The following is a 14,325-nucleotide window of genomic DNA, read 5'->3' as shown; positions in this document are numbered from 1 at the left end:
TTGTAATCGTGCGTGAATCGACGGGAGTATCGGTGCGGTGCTCGTTCAGGCCACTACGTAGCCCATCATTGGTCGCTGCGGCTCCGTTTTGAGTTTCCTACGCCAAAGCCAAACGCCCCCTCCAACAAGTTGTAACACTATTAATGATGTCGAGAGCGATTGAACGATAACGATGCGTGGCCTATATACAGAATATTGCGTTCTATGGATATGTCCCCAACCCACCGCACAACTCACTCCAGCAGAGCAATCCTGTTTCTCACATTCGTCCGGCATAACCGTGCTCAGACGTACAATAGGCTGCGGTCGTGGCGCACCCTGACCGAGTCCGCGCGCGAGGACTTGTTCGGCATGTGCTCCCAGATGGGGTCCACGTCCGGCCCGTCGAGGTCGCCTGCGCCGTCCCATCCCCAGCACCAGACTGCCGGCGAGCAATATTAGTTTCAAACTGTAGCAGAAGAGACCGAGCGGCAGAAAGGGGACGCACCGTATTCGGGGCCGGCTTGGAACGCGAGCGGCTCGCTCTCCTCCTCGGTGAAGAGGCGGTCGTGGGGCCCGAACCAGGCGCGGTCCTGCGGGTCGGTGCGCGGGTTGTCGGGGAGCCCGCCGAGGCGGACGTACCCACGAATCGCGGTGAGGTTTCGGCGCGAGGGGTGGATTATGTCCCATACACGCTGCTCCGCCGTCAGCAACGCACAGGAATAAACACAGAAGAAGAGCACGTACGTGGTCGTACGCGAGCTTGACGCGGGGCACCATGAGGATACGGCCGTATCCGGCCTCCCAGTAGTCGTTGCAGATGAGCGAGCACTCGCTCGCGGAGCACTCGCCCTCGGTGATGCGCGCCATGCGGAAGCGCACGTGCGGCGGCGCGTAGAACGGCGCGGGGTCGAGCACGGCGATGCCGTTCCAGCAGGACTGCACCTGGATCGGCAGGTGCTGCATGAAGCGCTGCTGCGAGGGCCCGTGCTGGAAGATGGACTCGAACGGCGCGTTCTCGAGCGCGGTCCCGTTGATGTCGCGCGCGACCCAGTTGTCGTAGAACACGGGCGAGCCCTGGCGTGGGGGGCAGCGTTAGTGTGCACAAGTACGGGAGGGGGGAATGGAGGCGTACGAGTTCTTCGTGGTACATGTAGTCCGCCGCACAGGTGATGCCCGCGTTGTTTCTCCGGCTCTGCCAGATGAGCTCGAGCAGGTCGTCCACGCACGGCAGGATGTCGTTCATGAAGATGATCGAGTCGAAATACTCGTTCTCCGCGTCGCGCAGCTCGTGCAGGGGCACGAACGCAGCATTACGCACCTCTGCGAGGTACTCGATACGGTGGTTAAACGCACCGCGCGTGCGCATCGACGTCCGGATCGTGACGCGTAACCCGACGCTCCGGCAGATCGCGTCGAAGATGCGCAGGAGCGCCTTCGTCTGGTCCGTCGAGCCGTTCTCGTAAATTGAAACGTACACGTTGTGATAGCCGAGGATCGCGGCGACGCGGAAGAGCGTCGCGAAGAGGTCCGGGATGATGTCGAACGAGTTGTACAGGTTGATCGCGAAGAAATACTTGTGCGCGTCCGGCCCAAACCGCCGCCCAGACGGCACGTAGTCGCCGTCGACGTTGCTGCCCAGCCCCAATGTGTCGAACCAGGACGAGGACGCGGGCGACTGGTGCCCGATGAGAGACGCGTATCTCTCTGCCGCCTGCTCTTTGTACATTGGCTGGGCGGGTCGTGTGCATTCTTTTGTGTAATGCGGGGAGAGATGGGTAACGAGGTCCAAGACGCGCCGTCGTTGGTCAATCGTTGGCAATGTCAGCGGTGTTCTTGCTGGTGTGCGTGAGGAAGGGAGCACCGGAGCGTGGCGGCCTCTCCATGCTGAAGTAGCGGACTGTCAAAGGGTCAGCATATATACTTGTGAGGTGCGATACACAGGTACGGAAATGCGGCATCGAGTATGTCGACGTCACACCGAACATTCAGACCCAGAGACTGAATAGGAGGACGTGCATTTGTGCCCTCATAAGCAAGCACGTCTCCCTGTTCGACGGTCGTACGATGCGCCGGCACGTCCAGGGCGCAACTCCTATGTACGCCGTCTGACCCTGTGGATACAATGTCTCGGAATGTATGGGCTCGGTGTTCCGGGCCTGTACATCATGAGACAAACGCATACCTTGCATCCCATCATGTTCTTGATAATTCCGAGGATAAGGATATCTTACAGCACCCTTGATGAGGAATGTGCTGTGCCAAGAGCCATAATCCGTATCGAGCGAGGAGCCGCCCGAGGGATGGGCAGGTGCCAACCCAAACACGCGCACAAGGAGAGAAGGTTGCGATGGAAGTGCCCCCAATACAAGTAGACACATTACTCACCGAAGAGAACATTTTGGAGATGAAGAGGCCGACCATAATCCCGACGGAGAGGGCGAGCCATGTCGGGATGCGCTGGAGGGGGTGTTTACTCCTAGGCTGCATTGCGTGCAAGCGTATTCTGAGCTGTCGATAAGAGACCATCGTTGTACAGTACAGAAACGCTCGGTGGGGCTTACCTCTCGAAGACTTCCTGTTCAGCGTGTATACCGACGCGCTACCTCCGACGTGACTATCCTGCGCGTCCGGTGGCTGGTTCTGGTTGGGCGCGGCCGGGGAGTGTGCGGAGGCGCGCTAGCAAGTCTATGGCAGATTAAGAGAGAATAAGAATAGCGAGCCTAGGGTATAGTAGCGCGGAGGCGGGAGAGCGGGAGGGGAGGAGACAGGAGAGGCGGAGGAGTGGTCGGCGGGCTGCCAGAGAGCAAAGTGCCGGAGACGCCCATTTTGTCCCATTTTGGGCACGTCCTGCCACCTTGATCCTCGACCACGACCTCCTCTCCCTCTCTCTCCCGCTCCTTCTCCCCCACCCTCCTGCACCTCCTCGTCGCCGTTTGCGGTGAGCAGCTCGCGGATGCAACGCCGTGCAGGCAAGGCAGTCGCCCACATCTCGATACCCCCCACGCCCGGTCACATGGGCTCCGAGTCTGAAAAGGCCCCTTCGCGTCTGCACCAGAAGAGTCTCGGGGTCACCAACCGCATATGGCTCATCCTCGTCGCCTTCGTCGCCCTTATTGTATTCACGCGCTCTATACTACCCACCGAGACCTCTAATCCTCGACACCGGCTCCTCCACACGGACCTCAAGCCCAAGAACTACTTGAATGTCTCTGATGATTCCAACCCCTTTCCGTTTTGCCCGGCACTGGGTCCGGGCGACGAGCTCGCCTCAAGATATGACCCCATTGCGCTCTCGCAGACACGCTTCCACACTGGCAGTGGGGCGCGCATACAGCGCGTCATCAACAAAGCCCTCGCCGGCCTTCCAGTGACCATCAGTATCGTTGGCGGTTCAGGTGAGCACCTTGCACTGTGCTCTGGCCCTGCGCAGTGTGGCGCCTTGGCCTGCTTCCTCCCTCGAGCTGGCTAGAAAAAGCCCTGTGGTGATAGCGGCGTTCATGGCTGATGCTGAAATAACGCCCTGTGTCAACTGTATGGCGCCGTTGACGGCACACTTCGAACGACTCGTCTCTGGAGGACTTAAGGCGAGGTTCCTCGTACTTCTCGCCTATACATGTCTTCTTGATTGCTTCCTATGGATTGTACCTGAGGTATGACGTTACGAAAGTCGTCTTGTCTCCGTCCGCGAGACGCCTTACGTTCTCTTCATATGCATTTAAGTTCATATGACCTACCCACTATCAGCTTCCAGATTCTCCGAGCACATGCTATGTTTGGCGGGTTCGCTGACGCACGTTCACAGTATCTGCTTGCCATGGTGCAGGCGATGACCCCCTTGCGCCGAGTTGCTATCCTGCACGCTTCTTCAACTGGTGGAACAACGTGTTTCCCCACCCCGCGTCCGAGCTCACAAATGGTGCCATGCGTCGGACAAGCTCATCATATTTCTCCTTCTGCAACGCCCACCACATCCCTGATATTACGGACCTGGTAATCATCGAACTCGACGTCGATGACGCGAAGTAAGTATACTCAGAGTACAATGCAGCAATGGTACCTCTAACAAACGGACCGCACAGTACGGAGGCCTCCATGGACGAGTTTGAGCTTCTGGTCCGGTCAATCATGATTCGGCCAGATTCCCCGGCGGTCCTTATCTTGGGCCACTTCAGCCCACAGGTTGCTCAGACAAGAGGATTCGCTGGCGCAGATCATTGGCACAGCCTTGTAGCACAATTCTACGACGTGCCCCACATCAGGTATGAGCACTTCCTTCGTCGGACTGTTGCATAAAACTTAATCCCAAGAAAGCACGAAGCCTATCCTGTACCCAAGGTTCATGGAGAAGCCCGCTTCCATCAACAAGTACTTCACCGACCCCGTCCTCGCGAACGCGGCCGGTCACGAAGTCATCGCGGACGTCCTCACGTCTTACTTCCAAACGCAAGTCTGTAACGCCTGGGCTTCGGTGATGGGCCACTCCGCAGAAGCGATCCCCTCCGCAGCCGCGCCTATCTATGCAGACGGTCAGGCGAAGCAACCCACGGATGCGCGCGGCCTCTTCGGAGGCGTCGCACAGCGCAAGGGTGCTGCCGCAGGTGTGGTAGCGGAGGACGGCGCAGCAGCAAACCCCGCTCCCGTTTTAGACCGCGACTCAATGGGCCGTCCACCCGCGCTCGCAGCGCAAGACCCCCGGCTTCGCGTGCCCACCATGCGCATCAACAGCCGACCAGCCGACCTTGAGGACACACCGTTCGAGGAGGTCGCGCCGTACTGTGTGTCGGCGAACGACCTCGTGAACCCGCTCCCGCTGTCGATGTTCGCAGGTTCAGGCTGGGCGGCGTACCACCCGCCGCCGGGCTCCGCGGAGCTGTCGTCGCACGCGCACTACTTCTACTCGTCGCTGCCGACGAGCCGGTTCCGGGTGAACATCCAGGTCGGCGCGGGCGACGTGGGCGTTTACTACGTGCGCGAGTCGGCGGCGCAGGTCGGCGAGGGTAGCGCAGTCGAGTGCTGGGTGGACGACAACTACCCGGGCGCGGTCGTGATCGAGAACGCGGCGGACGTGGGAGAACCGACGCCATCGTAAGTGTCTTGTCTTCCGCTCGCCTACTAGATTCGTTCGTATGCTGAGAACCGTGTGCAGATTGAAGATGATCGACCACCGCGTAGCGCGCGGGACCCACTACGTCGAGTGCCAGCTGCTGGGCGAGGAGGATGACCGGAACGTGCCGCCATTCAAAATCATCGGCATCTTCTCGACGTGAGCGTGTCGGCGCCTTTTGGGTCCACGGTCGAGCTAGGAGGAGAGTACCTACGCGCGAGAGCGATGTGTCGGAGTGCGCCTGTAGGTGTTTGTGGGCGTGGGTGTCTGTGCATAGCTAGTAGAGTAATCGATAGATCCGAACAGTAATGGACATGTTCGAGAGGCCTGTGTGCGGCGCTGGACGACATTGGCTACCCCGCGCGCAGATGCGACGACCCAGAGGTGTTCAGCGTATGGCCGGCCTGACCGTTGGTATACTGATGTCCTATCCTCCCCTCACTCTTTCCAAAGTCGTCAAGAAAGCATATTGATTATCCACGCGCGCACATACAACGATGCTACCACCGCCCACTTCAACACCGCCCTGCACCTCCCCTCACTAGATCCTGCAAGCGGTTGCTAGCAGCGCCGAATTCAGCGCATACCGGCGTCCTTGAAGAAGAACAGGCCAGAGAGGCCCACTGCGCAGTCCACAGCATCAACGCCAATCTCGCACCCACAATCGCCCGTGAAGAGCACTCACGGTGGTTAGTGTTGACGGCGAAGCCGCCAAAGGCGAGCACGTCCGAGCAGTAGAACGGCTTGCCGTGGTTGCTCTCGTCCCCATTGCCGAACGGCTGCCCCAAACCCCGTGTGTCAGTCCTGGGGTCCCGCGAATTGACGAGACGGACTCACTCCGACGATGCGCGTGGTCTCCTGGGCGGCGTCGAAGACGACGAACCCGAGGTCGACGACCATCTCGCGCTTGTAGTACTCGTGCCACCCGGCGCGGCCGAACACGCCGACCAGGACCTCAGTCGCTGCGTCACGGCCACGGTCAGAGTCAGCGAATGCCCTCCCGTCGACTGGGGAAAGGGAGAGGGGGCCGCACCGTTGAGCTCGACGACGGAGGCGTTGGCGAACTGGCTGCCGTGCCCGATGGTGGTGGCGTCGCCGTTGGCGAGCTGGTAGGTGACCGCGATGCCGTCGACCTAGGGCAGTGGGGAGGGGGGCTCGTGGGTTAGTATGTCGCGCCTAGCTGGAGGGAGGGAGTGGGGCGTACGATCCAGCCGTGGGAGACGATGATCTTCTGGATGGGGTGCGCGACGTCGAGCGGGTCCTTGCCTGCCAGGATACGGGTGAGTGCCGTCGAGCGGAGAGTTGGGAGCGGTGCATAACGTACCGAGGTCGTCGACGACAATGCTGCCTGTGAGAGACGTTGTGTTAGTGGTCAACGGGGGACGTGGGCAAGGCGGGAGGCGGGCCTACCGTCGGAGGCACGCATGTGCACGTCTTGGAACTGGTGGCCGTCGAGGCCGCCGACCGCAGAGGTGGTGATGAAGCTGTGCATAGTTGAAAGTGTGGAAAAAGAGCTAGCTGTGGGGGCTGAGAGTGTGGTGCGTAGGTAGAGATGAGCTTGAGTCTGAGGAGCTCGCTGTGGTGGTGGGGCCTTTTATACGCTCTGGTCGACGCGCAACCACAGGCCATGGTCGTCCTCCATGGGCACTAGCTCCGGGATTGGAGCCCACCGGACAGTCTGTACGACACTGGTCGCGTACGGAGTGAGAGAGTACCGGGCTTGGGCACCTAGGTACACCCATAGAACAGGGGCAGCGGGAACCGTAGATGTTCGGGTGACGAGACCTGTGGCGGACGGGAAGGTCATTCTCCAGGGGTGACCGCTAGATCATGGCAGTTTCATCGCTATATAATTCACTGTCGGGTGCGTTAGACAATATACCATCCGCTTAGTAAATAGTACATACCTCACTACTGAACCCTAAACGTAGACCAGCTTAATGAGGCGGTGTGAGCCTGCAGCTTTTGCTACGGGTATGGTTGCATACAGGGACGTATCACCGTCAAATCGCGTACTACATTGAGTCGCACCTCCAGACTTTCATCGGCTGGAAGTGGACATACGTCTATGGGCACAGGCAGATTGGCGCTGCGGGACTCGGAGTAGGTACCTCCGTTGGACGATGTTCGGGCCTCTATACTGAACGCGTTGTAAGCGATATCCTGTTGGCTATCATGTACATAAAGGCGTCTGCAAGGGGACCCGACCGTCAGTCACTGTGGACGGCTGGGCGTGTCGCGGCAGTGTCGTACCTTGAGATGGCCCCTAGATGAGCCGGAGACAAGGAGTTGCGGGGAGGTAGCTGGACGTCCGTTTGCAATACGGGTGCCTCGAACGGGATATGTATGGCCAGATCGAGTCTGGCGCGGGCCCCCGTATAAAACAAGCTCAAGGTTTGTCGTGGACGGGTCTTCGATGTCAACGCGTGCTATAGTATTGAGATGTACAGTACGGTACGGCTCACGCCCATCCGGGAGCGGGGTCGGTACCCCGCAGCACAGCTGTGTTATGGCATCGAGTTCAAGATATCATGGTGGGGGGCTGGAGGTCTCACTGGGTGGCCGTGCTTGGGTAGTCGCCCGTTGGGCGGTGTGGGGGCGTGTGTATCCGAGTCCGAGAAGTTCGGGAAGCCTCGGGAGTAGGCGCGCGCTGCACGTACGTACGGGTGACCTCAGACCCACATTTTGCGTCAACGAGGACGTCACCTGGCGTTCTACTCGCACTGGGTATCTGTACGCGATACCCTTGCTCGCCCTACGCCCGAGGGTTGCGCCATAGACCTATTGAGATGCGCCACGGAGGGAGAGCTGCAACAATCGGGAAGGTGTGTGTTGAATGTTCGGTCACTGAGCGCTACTCACCCTTGAATGTCCTACTGGCCCTGGAATGCTTCATACATGCGCGAAATGCCCAAAAGACCTACGCTCAGCCGCACATGGCTGAGAGAGGGACGCAGCTTGCTGGTCTCGGCGGAAAGTATTCGACCGAGGGCGGCTGAGGCAGAAGACCGGGTAAGGGGACCAAGTTGCCGGTCAAAGAGGCGTTGCTGAGTAAGAATATTTCTCCCGGACCTCCCGCCATGACCTCACTAAGCGCAATCCGGAATCCATGTACTTTTCTTCCCGTACTCCCTCGCTCTCCGGGCGCCACTATATAAACACCCTGGGGTACGACGAAGATGTCTTCAACACACTCCCGCGACCTCAGCTCGTCTTTCTACACGCATACACACCCTCGCTCGACCTCACCCGCACACATATCACTTCAGCGCAATGGCACCGGTCACGAACGGACGTCTACTCTTCAAGGAGGTCCCCACCGGTGCGTCCTCGTTCACACACTGCAGGTTCTATATGTCGTATCTCATGCGTCCCTTTTTTTACACACAGGCTACCCGGTTCCGGGACAGACCACGGCCTACGATGACTCGGAGAAGATTGACCCCGAGACGGTGGCCCTCAATGGCGGCTTCCTCGTCAAGACGCTCGTCCTCTCCATCGACCCCTACCTGCGCGGCCGCATGCGCCATGCCGAGTCCAAGAGCTACTCGGTACGTGGACTCCGTGTCTGCTGTGGTTCTTGCAAGCTAACCCATCCGTGCTCATAGCCGCCTTTCCCGATCAACGAGCCGTACGTTCACGCGCGACCAGAGATCTCACGCGTATGATCTAAATGACGCGTTCGCAGTCTCACCAACTTCGGTGTGGGTGTCGTAGTCCGCTCCGAGAACCCCGCTGTCAAGAAGGGCGACCATCTCTACGGCTTCTTCAGTATGTCCCCGGCCGCGGTCCCATATATATGCACTGACACAGCAATGGCTCCTCAGAGTTCCAGCACTACTCCGTCGAGACCAACGCTGCACAGTTCAAGGTGCTCGAGAACAAGGAGGGCCTCCCTTGGTCCGTCTACCTCGGTGTTGTTGGCATGCCCGGTAAGAATATATCCGCATCGAACTTGAACGCGCGAAGCTCACAACCTGGCAGGTGAGACCGCGGTGTACGCCTGGAGCGAGTTCTCCAAGGCGAAGAAGGGCGAGACCGTCTTCGTTTCCGCAGCCTCAGGTACGCGTTTTCATCACGAGAAATGGCACAGAAAACTGACACCTTGTCGTAATCGTAGGTCCCGTCGGAGCGTGCGTGTCACAGATTTTGCAGGGTGTATGACATCTATCTCACGCGCCTTCCCTGCAGTACCGTCGTCCAGCTCGCGAAGGCGCAGGGCCTGAAGGTTATTGCATCCGCAGGGTCCGAGGAGAAGGTTGAGTTCGTCCGCTCGGTCGGCGCGGACGTCGCCTTCAACTACAAGACTGCGAGCACCCGCGAGATCCTCGAGAAGGAGGGCCCGATCGACATGTACGCGGAGCCTTCATCTTTACTGCTGCGAATGCTGACCTGCTTTTGCCTGTAGCTACTGGGATAACGTCGGCGGCGAGACCCTCGAGGCCGCGCTCGACCACGCCGCCAAGTACGGCCGCCTCATCGTACGTCCCTCTCTCCTCCCCCTCTTCCCTTTCTCATCCCCACACGCTAATGCCCCAACCCCCATGGTAGGAATGCGGCATGATCTCGCAGTACAACAGCGCGCCGTACCACGTGAAGAACCTGATCCAGATCGTGTCCAAGGAGCTCTCGCTCCACGGCTTCATCGTCGGGTCGCTGCGCGACAAGTACGGCGCGCAGTTCTACGCGGACTTTCCCGCGCGCGTCGCGCGCGGCGAGATCAAGTACAAGGAGCAGCGCGTGCTGGGGCTCGAGAAGGCCGGCCACGCGCTCCTTGACGTGCTCCGCGGGGACAACTTCGGGAAGAGCGTGATCGTGGTTGCGGACGAGTGAGCGGGTGATGGGCGTTCGGGGTAGTGTCAGCGAAGTGAAATGTGTGCATGTACGACTAGTTCTAAAAATCAAACCGCGCTGGGCTCGCCATAGCTGCGAACCTCCGAATCACTCTGTGAGCGGAAAAGCAGGATGCCCTCAAAACTTGCTCAAAACAAAGGAAAACTTCATCAGTCGTGACGACCATGGACAATCAGGGGATTGAACCCTGGACCTCACGCATGCGAAGCGTGCGCGCTACCACTGTGCCAATTGCCCCTTCCAGTGTGGTCCTCTGTACCTAATAGATTGAGACCCGTTCACTCGAGACCACAAGCCGAAGAAACCTCGAAGTCCTTGAACTTGAAGCTGCACTCGATCGCTCGGCGGATCTCCCTCGACTTCTCACATCCACCATCTACGAGATGAGTTCCTCCGCATATCTCGACATCTACATGGGCGACCAGGACGAGCACGACCGCGCGCAGGCGGCGTACGCCGCTACCGCCGCCCTGCTCACGAAGAACGCCGCGATCTACGGCCTCCCGCCGTCGCCCGCCGCGCTCTCGGAGGAGCAGCAAGACATCCTGCGGGACCTCGACGTACATCCCCGCCCTCCTCGCCTGCGTGCGCCACGCTGAAGCTGCCCTTTCCTGCTCCGAATGAAACGCGCGCGCACCCGCCAAACCCGCGTAGCGCTCGCTCGAGATGCGCTTCGCGCCCCCGGCGCCACTGTGTGCAGGCCGGCTGGTCTTTGAGCTGGACGGCAGCCAGGGCCTGGCGAAGACGACCGCGAACTTCCTCGCGCTGTGCACGGGCGAGAAGGGTGCGTGCAAGAACGCGCCGAACAAGAAGCTGCATTACCTCGGCTGCCCGGTCCATAGGATCGTGAAGGGCTTCGTCGCTCAGGGCGGCGACATCACGCGCGGGGATGGGAGCGGGGGCGAGGTACGTCGCGTAGCGTTGTCTTGCGCAGGCGCTCGAACTGATTGTGCATGGGGCTGCAGTCGATCTACGGCGGAAAATTCAACGACGACAAGGCGGGGCTGAAGAAGAAGGCGCAGCGCGGCTCACTCGCCATGGCGAACTCGGGCAAGAACACGAACTCGTCGCAATTCTTCGTCGTGCTCACGGACGACGAGACCAAGCTCGCGAAGTTGCACGGAAAGTTCGTTGTGTTCGGGGAGCTCGCGGAGGGCTGGGACGTGCTCGGACGGCTGGACGAGGTCGGCGGTGGGGCGGATGGCAAGCCCGCCATGCCTGTGTGGATCGGGGGATGCGGACGACTGGGTGGGCCGTAGTGAGGGGTTGGCGCAACGTCGTACTGGACTCAGTAACTGGTATGTCATCTCCCCCGTGGCTTCAAGACAGGACCATTAAAACAGCTTAATAGGATCTCCGTGTACGATATCGTGCCAAATGAGTGCATGTCTGCTTCTCGATGTCAGTCGTCATCATAAATTCAATCACCATGTATACCACCTGACATATGCACATTTGTTGCCTTGGTCACGTAGCACGGCCTAGCCATCGAGCCTCCGTGTCCGAGGACAGAAATATCATGCAGGTTACGGCAGGAGTTGCAGAAGGAATGGCATGTAGCGCGTCGCGCCAAACCACGACCACGGCGATCTGGGCTGCACAAGCATGGAAGATCGCAGCATAAGTATATTGTCGTCTGCGACGACGTCGACGCCCGCGGATCAGGCTCATTAACGTCTGTCTGATGCTCCCACAGCGTATACAACTCTCACGCTGACCCTCCCAGCCTACATAATATGTAGTAACGGTATCTATAGGCGGCGCTCATCCAACCTGTTGACCGCGCCGCCCCTCGACCGACGACATCATCTCAGTGTCGCCCACCATCGACATGGCGGCATGCAACGGGGCGAGCTTAACTTCCTTCTCAATCGACGCATGCGTGCGCGATTTCTGGTCCGCCGTCGTTCCGTTCGTGTTCGTCGGTCTCGCTCTTCTCAGTTTTACACCTCCCGCTCGCGTTCTGCTCCGTGCCGCGAGCAAGCCTTTCACCAACTTCCTCCCTCTGCACGAAGCTGAAGCGTTGATCTTCGGGGATGACAAAACACGGGAAGAAGAGGAGATTGCGGTCCCACTATGGCGCACGCTCGTTCTCTCTGCAGTGTCGCTCGTCGAGTGCTTGCTCTGGGTCGGGGTCGCGTGCTACAGTCTCATTGACAATCCGCAAGACCTCTGGAACGGGATTGGCGACCTCCTGATCGCTTCGACCTGGTTCTATGCCACACTGCGCCTTGTTGTCAAGCCTACCGCAACTGTTCCGTACGACCTGCTCGTTCTCTTCGGGCTGCACCTAGTCCTTGGGATAGTCACGTTCTTCGGGCATCTATACGACAATTATGTCTACGCTCTGCCGATGCCTCACTGGGCCCTGGTGGCTACGGAGGTGGTCAACCTGTTTGCCATAGCCGGGGTGCTCACGATCGTCGTGAATATGCCGCTCGGCATTCCGAGCAAACAGGTCAAGAAAGAGGCGATCGTACGTATCCCATGTTCATGATTATCCGCATATATGTATCGGTTGGAATATAATTAACGTCTATTTGCTGTGTCCAGGGTGCGTCGGTTTCCTTTGAAGACTACACGACCCTGTGGGGTTGGGCCTCCTTCCGTTGGCTCATACCACTACTCACTCTCGGCACCTCTACTACGTTGAACGAGGAGGACGTCTGGGCGATGAGTCCGACCATGCAGGCTCGCCCGCTGCATATCAAGTTTTCGCGCTCGACGGGCAAGCTGCTGAAGCGGCTTTGGAAGACCAATTCTCTCGACCTGATCCTGGACTTCACCCTCTCCTACGTCAGCATCGTATTCAACTATGCTGGCCCGTACTTCTTGAAGCAGATCTTGGACTCGCTCGGTGGGGACGGACGGAACCCGGAGAAACGGGCGCTCGCATTCGTGTATGCGTTCCTCGCATTCGCGAGTTCGCTCTGCAAGGTGCTGCTTGGAGATTATCGTGCACCTGGAGTTGCTCATTTGTATCTCCCAGACAGAGAGCGACCTCCAGCATTTATGGTACTGCCGGCGCGCCTGCACCCGGATCCGGACGGAGCTCATGGTGTCCATTTACGACAAGGCCCTGAAGCGCAAGGACTTCTCGGGCATCGTTGACAAAGACGCCGCGGACGTCAAGTCCAAGGACACCAGTAAGAATCCGGGCCCGAAGGTAGACGATCCGAAGGCTGGCGCAGATATTGGCAAGATCGTGAACATGATGTCGAGCGATGCTAGCTGCATCTCGATGATAGTTGCGATTATATACTTCATGTATGGAGGTATGCATGCATGCAGCTGGGGGCAAGATAGCCTACTCATCGGATTCATGCAGCGCCCTTTGAAATCCTCATTGCCGGCGTGTTCCTATACAAGTGAGTGTTACTCCTTCTGCATACGTGTAGTACACTCATAGTTTCATAATGCAGGTTGTTAGGCTGGTCCGCGTTGACGGGATTCTTGATCTTACTGCTCAGCTGGCCACTAAACCACTTCGTTTCGAAACGGTCGATCCGCATTCAAAAGGGATTGTCGACCTCGCGTGACAAGCGAATGAGCGTATTGAACGAGCTGATCGGCGCGGTAAGTATATGGCAACTAGCTAACACGTCTCGCTGGTATGAGACTCATCGCCTGTTTTGCTATTTTGCAGGTGAAGTTCATCAAGTTCTTCGCTTGGGAAAATCGGTGGATCCAGAGGGTCCTGGATGCTCGCGAAGTGGAGATGCAGTGGATGATCAAAGGTACGTCCAAACAACAGCCGTAGACTCTTGCACGCTCACGATTGCATGACACCTGCAGCGCGCATCAATTCGATTTGCTGGTCCGTACTCTGGATCTGCGCACCAGTCCTCGTTTCCGTATCCGCGTTCTTCGTGTATATCGCTTCCGGCAACGAGTTGACCATCGGTGTGAGCGAGAGCGTGTGCGTCGGCGTCGGTTACCTGTAAGTAAAGCGACACGGGTCCTCAGTACGCACGCTCGAGTGAGAGCAAGACTGATCATTGTGCTGTACCTGTAAGTAAAGCGACACGGGTCTACATACAGTACAGTTAGTAAGGTGAACATGAACGGGGGGAAATGGGATCGGCTTACCCTCAGTACGCACGCTCGAGTGAGAGCAAGACTGAGGGCAGCGCGATCGCGAGACGTCGAGTATAAGGTGGGGGGCGAGAGGGCGAGCGATAGGGCGTCTCAATGAGAAATTGCCTAATCGAGAATGCTTATGTAATACTGACCGCGCGGAACTCGTCCGCGCGGCAGACATGAAGACGATAACGAACGAAACAATCAGAAAACATACACTAGACGATACGGGGCCGGTCGCAGACAACGACGCTCGGATTGCGTGCTCCAACACTCCCCCTCAATCCTGGAGCAGACCAAGGGCG

The 14,325-nt window shown here is 58.6% G+C and overlaps 6 protein-coding genes and 1 non-coding gene across 7 annotated transcripts in view; 4 read left to right on the top strand and 3 right to left on the bottom strand.

Annotated features, from left to right (window-relative positions):
* Window positions 1-139: 139 nt before the first annotated feature.
* On the bottom strand, window positions 140-2,469 carry TRAVEDRAFT_154745 (glycosyltransferase family 69 protein; the record flags this gene model as incomplete). Its single annotated transcript, XM_008045514.1, has 5 exons — window positions 140-421; window positions 488-674; window positions 727-1,056; window positions 1,115-1,879; window positions 2,368-2,469. The coding sequence occupies 5 exons, from the start codon at window positions 2,467-2,469 to the stop codon at window positions 285-287; spliced, it is 1,521 nt and encodes a 506-aa protein (XP_008043705.1). The 3' UTR covers window positions 140-284.
* A 519-nt stretch (window positions 2,470-2,988) lies between these two features.
* TRAVEDRAFT_31521 (uncharacterized protein) lies at window positions 2,989-5,448 on the top strand. Its single transcript, XM_008045182.1, has 5 exons — window positions 2,989-3,377; window positions 3,785-4,004; window positions 4,062-4,241; window positions 4,294-5,067; window positions 5,129-5,448. The coding sequence occupies exons 1-5, from the start codon at window positions 2,996-2,998 to the stop codon at window positions 5,247-5,249; spliced, it is 1,677 nt and encodes a 558-aa protein (XP_008043373.1). The 5' UTR covers window positions 2,989-2,995; the 3' UTR covers window positions 5,250-5,448.
* Window positions 5,449-5,662: 214 nt separating this feature from the next.
* On the bottom strand, window positions 5,663-6,578 carry TRAVEDRAFT_23706 (uncharacterized protein; the record flags this gene model as incomplete). The annotated part of the gene is made up of 7 exons (XM_008045132.1): window positions 5,663-5,709; window positions 5,772-5,865; window positions 5,924-6,048; window positions 6,120-6,219; window positions 6,291-6,352; window positions 6,411-6,434; window positions 6,497-6,578. The coding sequence occupies 7 exons, from the start codon at window positions 6,576-6,578 to the stop codon at window positions 5,663-5,665; spliced, it is 534 nt and encodes a 177-aa protein (XP_008043323.1).
* Window positions 6,579-8,297: 1,719 nt separating this feature from the next.
* TRAVEDRAFT_154739 (NAD-P-binding protein) lies at window positions 8,298-10,053 on the top strand. Its single transcript, XM_008045513.1, has 10 exons — window positions 8,298-8,408; window positions 8,477-8,637; window positions 8,695-8,717; window positions 8,775-8,857; window positions 8,914-9,018; window positions 9,071-9,148; window positions 9,207-9,219; window positions 9,278-9,439; window positions 9,495-9,567; window positions 9,638-10,053. Exons 1-10 carry the CDS (start codon window positions 8,360-8,362, stop codon window positions 9,917-9,919), a joined length of 1,029 nt encoding a protein of 342 aa, XP_008043704.1. The 5' UTR covers window positions 8,298-8,359; the 3' UTR covers window positions 9,920-10,053.
* A 52-nt stretch (window positions 10,054-10,105) lies between these two features.
* Window positions 10,106-10,177, bottom strand: TRAVEDRAFT_t200. Its single transcript has one exon. It is a non-coding gene; the product is annotated as a tRNA-Ala (tRNA).
* A 429-nt stretch (window positions 10,178-10,606) lies between these two features.
* TRAVEDRAFT_133670 (uncharacterized protein) lies at window positions 10,607-11,199 on the top strand (the record flags this gene model as incomplete). The annotated part of the gene is made up of 2 exons (XM_008045512.1): window positions 10,607-10,846; window positions 10,906-11,199. 2 exons carry the CDS (start codon window positions 10,607-10,609, stop codon window positions 11,197-11,199), a joined length of 534 nt encoding a protein of 177 aa, XP_008043703.1.
* A 572-nt stretch (window positions 11,200-11,771) lies between these two features.
* TRAVEDRAFT_133357 (uncharacterized protein) overlaps window positions 11,772-14,325 on the top strand; it is a gene marked incomplete at both ends in the record, with an annotated part of 9,555 nt that continues 7,001 nt past the window's right edge. The window contains 7 exons of the mRNA XM_008045511.1: window positions 11,772-12,416; window positions 12,494-12,877; window positions 12,930-13,215; window positions 13,269-13,308; window positions 13,363-13,516; window positions 13,587-13,677; window positions 13,736-13,857. Coding sequence (XP_008043702.1) covers window positions 11,772-12,416; window positions 12,494-12,877; window positions 12,930-13,215; window positions 13,269-13,308; window positions 13,363-13,516; window positions 13,587-13,677; window positions 13,736-13,857 — 1,722 coding nt within the window. The remainder of the gene's footprint in view (window positions 12,417-12,493; window positions 12,878-12,929; window positions 13,216-13,268; window positions 13,309-13,362; window positions 13,517-13,586; window positions 13,678-13,735; window positions 13,858-14,325) is intronic.

The sequence above is a fragment of the Trametes versicolor genome (genome assembly GCF_000271585.1).
Source record: "Trametes versicolor FP-101664 SS1 unplaced genomic scaffold TRAVEscaffold_12, whole genome shotgun sequence".
Classification (NCBI taxonomy): domain Eukaryota; kingdom Fungi; phylum Basidiomycota; class Agaricomycetes; order Polyporales; family Polyporaceae; genus Trametes; species Trametes versicolor.
The sequence above is the reverse complement of the archived record's forward strand: the minus strand, read 5'-3'. Positions and strand labels throughout refer to the sequence as shown.

Coding starts and splice junctions, on each gene's coding strand:
- TRAVEDRAFT_31521 (XM_008045182.1), top strand. CDS start 2,996: ATGGGCTCCGAGTCTGAAAAGGCCCCTTCGCGTCTGCACCAGAAGAGT. Junction 3,378..3,784: donor CAGTATCGTTGGCGGTTCAG/GTGAGCACCTTG, acceptor GCACGTTCACAG/TATCTGCTTGCCATGGTGCA. Junction 5,068..5,128: donor GTGGGAGAACCGACGCCATC/GTAAGTGTCTTG, acceptor AACCGTGTGCAG/ATTGAAGATGATCGACCACC.
- TRAVEDRAFT_154739 (XM_008045513.1), top strand. CDS start 8,360: ATGGCACCGGTCACGAACGGACGTCTACTCTTCAAGGAGGTCCCCACC. Junction 8,409..8,476: donor CTTCAAGGAGGTCCCCACCG/GTGCGTCCTCGT, acceptor TTTTACACACAG/GCTACCCGGTTCCGGGACAG. Junction 8,638..8,694: donor CCGAGTCCAAGAGCTACTCG/GTACGTGGACTC, acceptor CCGTGCTCATAG/CCGCCTTTCCCGATCAACGA.